General features: G+C 54.6%; 2 protein-coding genes across 3 annotated transcripts; one reads left to right on the top strand and one right to left on the bottom strand.

The window, feature by feature from the left end:
• Nucleotides 1-484: 484 nt before the first annotated feature.
• Nucleotides 485-4,757, bottom strand: CDIPT (CDP-diacylglycerol--inositol 3-phosphatidyltransferase). Of its 2 annotated transcripts, none has more exons than XM_005655088.4 (6): nucleotides 4,372-4,757; nucleotides 4,072-4,276; nucleotides 3,292-3,445; nucleotides 2,548-2,629; nucleotides 1,546-1,627; nucleotides 485-1,411 (listed from the first exon to the last, which is right to left on the bottom strand). In XM_005655088.4, exons 2-6 carry the CDS (start codon nucleotides 4,271-4,273, stop codon nucleotides 1,266-1,268), a joined length of 666 nt encoding a protein of 221 aa, XP_005655145.1. In that variant the 5' UTR covers nucleotides 4,274-4,276; nucleotides 4,372-4,757; the 3' UTR covers nucleotides 485-1,265.
• A 363-nt stretch (nucleotides 4,758-5,120) lies between these two features.
• Nucleotides 5,121-10,302, top strand: LOC100622642 (putative protein T-ENOL). Its single transcript, XM_085017165.1, has 6 exons — nucleotides 5,121-5,547; nucleotides 6,089-6,182; nucleotides 6,950-7,094; nucleotides 7,638-7,671; nucleotides 7,867-7,924; nucleotides 10,008-10,302. Exons 2-6 carry the CDS (start codon nucleotides 6,093-6,095, stop codon nucleotides 10,041-10,043), a joined length of 363 nt encoding a protein of 120 aa, XP_084873291.1. The 5' UTR covers nucleotides 5,121-5,547; nucleotides 6,089-6,092; the 3' UTR covers nucleotides 10,044-10,302.
• Nucleotides 10,303-10,741: the final 439 nt, after the last annotated feature.

Here is a 10,741-nt window from a genome sequence, read left to right on the forward strand (position 1 = left end):
GCCCAGGGAATCTATATGCTGCAGGGCGGTCAAAAAAGGGGGAAAAAAAAGTAGCTGAATTGTCAAGAAATCTTCCACAGGCGGTCTAAGGGCCACACTCTGAGAAACCAGGCAATCTACTTGTGAATATTTATTTTTTAAACTAAAAAAATTTTGTCTTTTTAGGGCCGCACCCATGGCATATGGAGGTTCCCAGGCTAGGGGTCAAATCAGAGCTGTAGCCACTGGCCTACACAACAGCCACAGCAATGCCAAATCCAAGCCGCATCTGCGACCTACACCACAGCTCACGGCTGTGCCGGACACTTAACGCACTGAGCAAGGCCAGGGATTGAAACTGCATCCTCATGGATGCTAGTGCGATTTGTTTCTGCTGAGCCCCGATGGGAACGCCTACTCGTGAATATTCATTAAGCAGCTAGCTTTGCCAGGTCAAGGTTAATCTCCTTTGGAGGGACAGAGAAGGAACAAGAATAGCCCGTGCTTTGATGGAGTTTACACTTTAGTGAGGGTAGAAAATACCAGGTACACAAGTGAATGGTGACAGCCAGGGACAGTGTTTGCAAAGAAAAGAAAGCAAGTGCGGACAGGGTCTGGAAGGAGCTTGGGTGGCAGGACAGCCTCTCCCTGAGGTCACTGAGGAATACGAGGAGCCACAGGCAGTAAACTACTGGAAAACATATCCAGAAGCATCCTCATTTTTCCCCCAGGCTCCCCTCATCCAAGGCCCTGGTCCAGGGGTGTCTGCAAGGAAACCAAGTCCAGGAGAGGGGCAGTCCTGCCTCTAGGATCAAGGCTCTCAGAGCCAGGCCGCACAGGACAGAGGACACTGCAGTGGGGATCTTGGCGACACCTCCTCTCTCGGCCACGGTCCCCAAGGGCTCCCTTTGGCCAGGGGCAGAGGTCTGGATCCCTGCCTTATGGGACACCTCCTCCACCCCCTCACTCAAGTGTCCCACTCACGCCAGACCCCAGAGCTGAGCCAGCAGCTGTGACAACGCCCAGTCCTCAGACCACTCTCTTGGGGCCCCCGAGCATCCTTCCTGATTTGAGGTCCAGGACCTTGGAGATCACAGGGGTGGGACGGGTCCTTAGGATTCGGCGAACGTGCCATCACCAACGAGACCGCCCCCCGCCGCCGCCCCCCCCCAGCAGGTTGGACGATACATTAGGAAGCCTGGGACCTCCTGGGAGGGACAGGGAAGCCGCGTGGCACCGTGAGACTTCCAGGGCAGGTGGGCAGCCGGGGGCTGGAGGTTCCAAAGTCACTTCTTCTTGGCACGATCTGCTGCGTCCAGGGCTGCCATGTTGCGGGCGGCCGTGATCAGGTGGATGACACTGATGAGGGACTTGAGCAAAGCCACAGGGGCGGTGACCCAGAGGCCCATCCGGAAAAGGCCCACAGAGCCCACTGCGGGAAGGGAGCAGGGGCGACAGAGAAAACAGGACGCAGGTGAGGGATGGGCCCCAGGGTTCTTGGCCTTCCTCTCCCTGCGCAGGCCCAACCCCCCTCCCATCGGCCTTGCCCAGCCCCTCGCTTCCTACCTAAAGGGCCCTCGGAGAAATTGAACAGGTAGAGGAGGCAGTAGAAGAGCTCATTTCCCGCACACAGGGTAAACAGAGCAGGCTGCGAACGGCAAAAAGGCGGCATAAGCAATACGGCGGGGCAATGCCCCCAAACGACGAGGGACCCTACAGGTGACATAGGGGCACAAGGAGGTGCAGGAAACAGGGCAGATCAGGGAACCCACCCAAGTCCCCTCGCCATCTGGTTTGGCCAGGAGCTGTGGGTGGCACTCACTGACGAGGTCAGGCATAAACAGGATGATGTGTCTGTCTGTCTTTTTTTTTTCTTTGTCTTTTTAGGGTCGCACCAGCTATATATGAAGCTCACGGGCTAGGGGTTGAATTAGAGCTACAGCTGCCGGCCTACACCACAGCCACAGCGGATCTGAGCCCCATCCACGACCTACGCCACAGCTTGCACCAACACCAGATCCTTAACCCACTGAGCGAGGCCAGGGATCAAACCCGCATCATCAAGGATGGATACTAGTCAGGGGCTTCACCTTCTAATTAAGCCACAACAGGGACTTCCAGGAAGTTGTTTCTGCCTGGCATCGCTGCAGACCCCTTGAAGGCCTGGGCCCTATCTGGAGGTACTGACCCAGGATAAAAATTACACTCCTTGTGCTTGCTTTGGCAGCACATATACTTAAAAAAAAAAAAAAAAGTACACTCCTTATCAAGGCTTAAGGCCTTGTGTTTTTTTTTGGCTGCACCAGGCCAGGGATCAATGAATCCACCACACCCACAGCAAGTCCCCCTAAGGCCTTTCGCAAGCTGGTTCCGCAGACCTCTCTGGCTTCCTCCTCCCTCCCTTTTCCCTCCAGCCACTCAGCTCTACCTTCCTGGACACACCCGGGGCCACAGGTCCACTTGCTACCCGGAGCCATTCACACAGGCCCTTCTCATCAATCCTACCCTGGACCCAGCGCGGAGCCCAGGACTGGCCTAAGCTAAGCGGGGTAAACAGCGAAGGCTCACCCTGGAGGTGTAGTAGATGCGAAGCACTGGATTTCCCGACAGGTCAATCATCTTGTGACTTTCACTGCCTCGGACCACAGAACTTGGGGGAGAAAGAAAGTAGGGGGAAATCCATGAGCGTTCATTACATTGAAAGCCGACCCCCAGGAGGCAGGTGTCAGGATGCCTCGTTGAACAGAGGAGGGACTGGGGCACAGCTGAAGACCACTGTCCTGCCCAACGCCACCTAGCTAGGGGAAGAATCAGGACTCAAAAGCCCCGTGCCCCTTCCCAAGGGATTTATTTATTTTTCTTTTTATGGCTGCACCTGGGGCATGTGGATGTTCCCAGGCTAGGGGTCGAGTGTGGTCAACGCCACAGCCATTAGCAACACTGGATCCAAGTCACAGGGACCTACGCCACAGCTTGTGGCAACGCAGGATCCTTAACCCACTGAGTGAGACCAGGGATCGAACCCACATCCTCACACAGAATGTGTCAGGTCCTTAACCTTCTGAGCCACAACAGGAACTCCAGCCCAAGGGATGTTTGCTCTGTGGAATCCTTGAATAACCAGCCAGAAAAGTTGCAGGAATTACTGAATCCAGCTGTAAAACAGGACTGAAGCTGATTCAGAGATTTGCCCAAGGTCGTTCGGCAAAGCAGAGCTAAAAAGGAGATCTCCCGAGAAGCCTGAAGACACTGCCCCCACCGCCATATGACCTCAGCCCTCCCCACCCGGTCATCACACCCAGAATGACAGACCTGTGAAGGTGCAGCCAGTGGCTGGCCACATCCAAGCTCATGCTGAGCTGGAAGAGAAGGGTGGCTCGAGGGTACAGCAGGGCCAGGTTGACCAGCAGACACATGGTGGAGCAGCGGTCTGTCAACATGTCCAGCATGGCCCCAAACCGGGTCCCTGAAAAATGGTGACTATTAGGTGGCAAAGAGCTGTGGAGGAGGCGGTGGATGGATGACAGGGGCCGTATCTGGTGGATCATTCAGATGCAGAGTCTAAGGGTGACGGTGCATCCACTGCCTGGGGAGGCGAGGAGACTGCTCTGCCTGGACCAAAGGGCCAGGGTCACCGTGCCACAAAACAGAACACATGGGAATGCAGAGAGAACAAAGCAGAAGTGGGGAGGCTAGCTCTAGAGCTCATCAACCCCAGAATCCAGGGTCCAGGTCTCCAGACAAGAAGACTTGAAATCTTAGGGAAGTCTTGGAAGTGAACAGATTCAAAAAGTAGACAACCCTCCAGAAACTATCCCTCTTCCCTCTCCATCTGCCTTCCAAACCCACCTTCTGGAATCGTTCTGGCTGGTGCCTGCCACACAGGAGATACCAATAAACATCTGTTGAATGGATGTTTTAATCCTTCGGAGAGGCCGGCAGCACTGCCACTTGCCATGCCCAGTCTTGCCATCCCACACCCCTCCTCTCAAAGAGTGCTTCTCAACTGCGAGCTTAAATCCCTTCCGCTACAAAAGCAGGCCACTCTGCTCTGCTTTCTACAGAGATGGGAATGACAGAGCTCCTGAGTACCTGAGGAAGCAGGAAAAGGGGGCAGAGGGTTGTTGGGCCTCGAGGCTGGCTGGGAGGAGGTATCTGTCACCTTGATTAAGGACTCGAGCAGCGTGTCCATCAAAAGCGTCCAGAAGTCCGCTGAGCAGGTAGAAGGAGGAGGCCGTGAAGGGGCAGCAGGGCATGAAGTAGAAAGAAATGATGGCGAAGACAATCCGGGCATAACCTTGGGACGGGACGAGGGAGAGACAGGGCAGATCAGGAAGCCTGCCCAAGACCCCTGGCCCTCCCGTTCGGCCTGGAGCCGCGGACAGCACTCACCAATAAGGTTAGGCACAAACAGGAAGATATTTTCGCCTGGCATCGCGGAGGCCCCTTGGCCGCTCTGGGCCTTATCCGGAGGTGCCAACTCTGTCCCAGACCCGGCGCGACGCTCACCCTCCAGCCTGGCGCATTGGCCGCGCCCACTGCGCGCAGGTCTCCGCTGCCCCAGCCGGGTCCCAGATGTTAAAGCTCAATGCCGACCAGAGCATGGGCTAACCCAGCTGTGAGCCGGGCGCGGGGGGTGCGAACACCCTGCCCTTCCTCAGGGCAGACGCTCGCCTCTTCCCGCCTCCAGCTGCGGCCTCTGCTGCTCCAGCTGTGCTGGGCTTCCGGAACCTACTCTACTGCGTTCTACCTTGCAAAATTGGAGAAAGGAAGAAGAGGCTTTTGAAATGGCTGCGGCCCCTTTAAGACCTGCTGGCTTCCTTGTTTTCCCTCCGCCCCTTACCATCGGCTTGTACCAAAGCACAGAGGGAGGAGAGGGGAAAAAGAAACATAGTCGTCGAGCAAAAAAGGGAATTGAAAAGGAGAGACCAAAAGAGAAGGAGGCCTAGATAAATGTCTCTACGTTCCTTTCTGTGCAGAGTATGACTTCCTGGAGACAAAGATAAGGGGAGAAGATTCCGCTCTCCCGCGTTTTTGCACCCCCAAGAGGCCAGGTTATTTGGTACAGTCCACATTTTCCTTCCCCGCCCCCCTCTCTCCACCCTCATTAGCTCTTGCAGGATCCAGGCAACGAGATGACAGCCAGAGGGCCCAAAGGGCGACCTGGGGCGGGGCTGCTTTTCGCGTGCCCCTAGTGGTGGGAGGATTAGGTCGCAGGCTCCATTCTGTGTCATCTTCCCAGGTCTCTCTAGATTCTAGCGCTAGAGTCACTGACCCCTAAGAGGGACCTAGCGGGGGGCGGAGGAGAGGCCAGGAGTTGCGAATGCGACAAGCTAGGAAAATGCCCTTACCCCTGTGGTTCTAGAATCCCTAGTCTCCTGGCAACGGCGCTGCGGAACCTTTGCATATGCCAAAGTTTTTGTAGTAAGGGGTAGCGGAGCCGCCCTGGGTTCCCCTTTTTCCAAACTTCTCCCCCAACTCCCCGCTCCCACGGCCCCTAAAAGGGCTTTTTAGACCTCCCTGTCCCCTCTTCTGCCCAGGAGCACAAGATTTCGACCCATCTGCCAGGTCGGGGGTGGCAAGTGGGCTGCCTTGTCTTAAGAAGGGCCTTGGATGGGAAGAAGAAAAGCGAGGCTCTCGCTGGGCCGAGTGGGGGCAGGGGAGAGGGGGCAGGCGTGGGGGTGTCCCACTCCCTCCCCCAGGAAGATTTAAGTCAGCGATTTTTTTTTTTTTTTGTCTTTTTGCCTTCTCCAGGGCCGCTCCCGAGGCATATGGAGGTTCCCAGGCTAGGGGTCGAAGTGGAGCTACAGCTGCCGGCCTACACCACAGCCACAGCCACGCCAGATCCGAGCTGCGTCTGCGACCTACACCACAGCTCAGGGCAACTCCCGATCCTTAACCCACTGAGCGAGGCCAGGGATCGAACCTGCAACCTCATGGTTCCTAGTCAGATTCCTTAACCACTGAGCCACGACGGGAACTCCAACTCCCCTCCCCCCTTCAGAGAGAAACTGACACAGTCCTCTAAGGCCTTGGGCGAGAGTGGTGGGTTGGGTTTGGCAGAAGGAGGCTGGTTTCACAGCCTAACATGGGCTCCAACTGTCCCCAGGGGGATGACATCCACTCCTACCAGGAATGAGGAGAAAAAGGGCAGCCGGCTGTCCCAAGCAGCGACCTCTACAGCCTCATTGAGTGGAGGTCTGGTGAGTGTCGGAGAGGACTTGAGGTGGGGGTGAAATGAAGTAGAGACTCTCAGCTGAGGGCACTGAGATCTCCCAGCCTTGAGACCCTAACCTCCACCCTGAGCCCAGAGTCCCCAGCACTAGGTCCTGAGGTCACCCAAGGCTGCCCTCCACTTCCACGGTCTTCTAGATCAAATCTCTCTCTCTCTCTCTTTTTTTTTTTTCCTTTTTAGGGCTGAGCCTGCCACATATGGAAGTTCCCAGGCTAGGGGTCAAATTGGAGCTGCAGCTGCTGGCCTACATCCAAGCCACATCTGTGACCTATGCTGCAGCTTATAGCAATGCCAGATCCTTAACCCACTGAGTGGAGCCAGGGATCGAACCTGCATGCTCATGGATACTAGTTGGGTGTTTTTTTGTTTGTTTGTTTGTTTTTTTTTGTCTTTTTAGGGCCGCATCCATGACATATAGAAGTTCCTAGGCTAGGGGTCAAGACAGAGCTACGCCAGATCCAAGCTGTGTCTGCGACCTACACCACACCTCACAGCAATGCTGGGTCTTTAACCCACTGAGCGGGGCCAAGTATCAAACCTGCGTCCTCACAGATTCTAGTCAGGTTCATTACCGCTGAGCCGCAGTGGGAACTCCGAGGTCACATCTCAAAGCCCAGCTCTCCCATACAAGGCTTCTTAGACCCAGAGCCCCCCAACCCCTGCGTGGAAGCATCCAGGACCAGGACTCCCATGTGGGAACTCCCAGGCTGAACCCCTCTGACTTTCCTTTCCCAGAAGCTTTCCCGTTCTGAAGAATTCCTGACACGGATCAGCACAGAACTCACAGACGAGGCCTTGTTCATAGCTGCCTACAACACAAACCCTGTGTCCACCAAGGAAAAACAGATGGAAGACCGAGGGACTCAGATATCCAAACATGGTGACCCCTACCCCAGGACCACTGTGTCTAGAGACCGTCCCCTCCCCCTATTTTTTTTTTTTTTTTTTTTGCTTTTTAGGGCCACACCTGCGGCATATGGAGGCTCCCAGGCTAGGTGTCAAATCCGAGTTACAGCTGCTGGCCTACACCACAGCAACACCAGCTCCAAGCCTCAACTGCGAGCTACACCTCAGCTGACGGCAATGCTGGATCCTTAACCCACTGAGCGAGGCCAGGGATTGAACCCTCAACCCCATGGTTCCTAGTCAGATTTGTTTCTGCTGCGCCACAACGGGAACTTCCTTCACCTACACCTAGATCCAGTCCCTGAGGTTTTCCCAACCACAGCTGACCCCTCCAGGAATCCAAACCCATCGCCCCCATCTCACAGCCAGCCCTGGGACTACACCGTGCCCCCTGCCCAGTCACTCAGTACCCACCCCTCCCTGCCGGCCAGGCACTGCCTTTGCCCCTTCGTCCCCAGCCACAGCTCTTCCTGGCCATGGGGATAGTAATTTCTCTGACTGGGGCCTCTGCTTCCAGCATTCTTCACCAAGACCCCAGGCACTGATACCCGGTGAGTGCGGCTTCAGGGGAGATGCCTTTTTGTCCTGGGAGAAAGACGAGCCCCCCCGAAGGGGCGAGAGCAAGGGTTTGACACCATCCCAGCAGGGTATGGGGATTTTTTGAAACCACACGGTCCTATTCTGTTCGGCTCTGACCCTTGAATTCAGAGTCCTCAGCCTTCTCCTCTCCCTCCCGCCACCTCTAGGTCTGATAGAAACGGTACCTGCACCAAGGCACACTGCCTGCCATCCCCTTGCGAGGAGGTGTGTACTGGGTCCGTGGGTGACAAAGCCACTCAGAATGAACCAGGCGTTTCAGAGTTCACACGATAGGCCAGTTCCTGTTTTAGGCGCTTGGGACAGAAATGAAGGGTACAATCTCAGTCCTTGAAGAGGGCACGGTTTAGTGTGGTGCCAGTCAAGGCAATGGCCAGTTACAGTCCATATGGGTAAGTGCCCATGACAAAAACGGAAACAGAGAGAGGGGCGCTGGTCCTGGCCTCAGCTGGGACAGGAAGGAAAGGAATCATGGAGCTTCCTGGAGGAGGGGACACTTGAAGAAATTTCCTGGGGCAAGAGCGGGTGGTAGGGGCATACCTCATGGTAAGGCTTGTGTGAGCAGAGGCGCAGAGGTGAGTCTCAGTGGCGTGAGCGTGGGCGCGCGAGTGTGTTCTTTAGGGCGGGGAGATGGCAGGACCGGAAGCAGTTTAACTGCTGGGCTATGCAGGCCAGGTAGCCCGGAGTTAATTAAGAGAGCTCACATGTGCCTTATTAAGATCCATAGATGTTTTCCTGCAGGTGAGGCTGGAATTTATTATTATTATTATTTGTTTTTTAGAGCCGCACTCATGGCATATGGAAGCTCCCAGGCTAGGGGTCAAATCGAAGTGTGGCCTCCAGCCTTTGCCACAACCACAGCAACACGGGATCTAAGCTGCATCTGCGACCTACACCACAGCTCATGGCAACGCCGGATCCTTAACCCACTGAGCAAGGCCAGGAATCAAACCGGCATCCTCATGGATACTAGTTGGGATTGTTTCTGCTGCACCACAGTGGGAACTCTGAGGCTGGAATTTTAGAGCCATCCGTCTGGTGGTCAGTGGGGAGAATGAACTGGAAAGAGGAGAGACTAGAGGCAGAGAAGCCAGTTAGGAATTAGAGACGGTGTTAGAGATGCTTAGGTCCTGAGCATTCACAGTAATTGTAGAGGTGAGAGCAGGGGTAGATAGGCGAAAGACCAGGAAGATTGAGTTTGATAATTGATTAGAAGTGGTGCTGGGGAGTTCCCGTTGTGGCTCAGTGGTTAATGAATCCCACGAGGAACCATGAGGTTGTGGGTTTGATCCCTGGCCTCGTTCAGTAGGTTAAGGATCTGGTGTTGCCATGAGCTGTGGTGTAGATCACAGATGCGGCTTGGATCTGGCGTTGCTGTGGGTGTGGTGTAGGCCGGCAGCTGTAGCTCCGATTCGACTCCTAGCCTGGGAACCTCCATATGCTGCAGGTGCGGCCCTAGAAAAGTCAAAAAAAAAAAAAAAGAAAAAAGAAAAAGAAAATGGTAGCGGGGGGTGGGGTGGGGAGAGAGGGAATCATGACTCCTGAGTTTCTGTCTTGGGTAACCTAAATCTGACAATGTCATGCTTCTGAGAACGCTCCCATAGTTGTCTATTTCAAAGTCAAGGCCAAAATCCTTCAGTGGCTTACAAGGCCCTACATGATCTCGCGCCTCTCCAACCCCATTGTCTCTCTGACCTCATTGCCTATGACTGCTCCCCTTTTCCCTGCTTCCAGTCACGCCAGCCTTCTCATTTTTCCTGGAGCATGGCAGGCATGGTGTTTTGAGGGACCCCTGGGAACACCAGGTGGAAATCCTCTGTAGACAGCTGGAAATACGGCTTCAGAACTCACTGGCGAGGTCTAGGCTGCTGATAGAGATCTGATCTAGAAGGGAGTTGGCAATTGAAGGGTGTGCAGTTGCCCCAGGGGCAAGGGAGTGTGCGCAGAGTGAGAAAGAGGAGGCGGGGGAGGATGGAGCCCAGGAGAACCTCTCCAAATAAGGGCTTGGCAGGTGAAGAGAGAAGGGTTCATAAAGAAGCCAGAGAAGAAACTGACAGCATGTGTTTATTGTCTGTCTGTTATGAACAGGGAATGATGGGTATATTTGCAGGATAGATGGATGGATGGATGGATGGATGGATGAAAAGAATGGTGGGCGGATGGATGGATTGAGAATGGCGGATGGATAAATAGATGGGTGGGGGTGGGTTGGATGGATAGGTGAAGGATGGAGGGATAAAAAGACATGAGCCTTGGACCTAAAGAGTTAAAAGACTCCTCTTCTTTTCAGGGAGCTCTGCCTAGCAGCTTGACATCTGGAGGATAATCCCAACTCCCTTTGGTGCTGCTTTTGGTCTCTCGTGCCCTCCCCTGTTGTCCCTCTAGAACTTGTGGCAAAGCTCCTCTTTCCCAGCTCATTCAATCGTTCCATTTTGGAGAAACTCCTGGTCATGAGCGCTACCCCTGAAGCCTCCAAAGTGTTCTGGAACCATCGCACACCTCCCCACCTTCAGCTGGCAAGGACACCACCAGAAGTCAAAAGTTTTAATAAAGAAACAGAGACCCTTCTCTCCTCCCAGCCAGGACAGTGCTCTCGTGTGGCTTCTCTGGGGTGAGGTGGGAGGAGTGCCCCCCGCCTTTTGGCCGGAGGTGTGGGCATATTATTGGAATGGCATATTCCATATTGTTGAAATGGCTTTCACATAGGCAGTTATGCACGTATCAGCCATCAGCCTGTTGGCAGAGATGAGTTCGTGGGTCCAGAACCAGCCTCCCAGCCAGGCTTCAGCACCTTAAGGTCTAGGCCTGTGGCATCTGAGAGGGTCCAGCCTGACTTCTGAGGAGCCACCTCTGCCACCAATGTCAGTGTTGAGGTCTCCATGCTTTGGGGCCTCATGGCTATAGGAACATTTCGTGCCCATTACTAGGCAGAAGGCTGTGCCATAGGCTTTGTGGAGTTTGATTTTTTATTTATTTATTTTTTGCCTTTTAGGGCCACACCTGTGGCATATGGACGTTCCCAGG

The sequence above is a fragment of the Sus scrofa genome, chromosome 3, assembly GCF_054392235.1.
Source record: "Sus scrofa isolate SSC_HxYL_T2T_F1_AM1 chromosome 3, Sscrofa_HxYL_maternal_Yorkshire_Landrace_v2.0, whole genome shotgun sequence".
In the NCBI taxonomy this organism is placed as follows: domain Eukaryota; kingdom Metazoa; phylum Chordata; class Mammalia; order Artiodactyla; family Suidae; genus Sus; species Sus scrofa.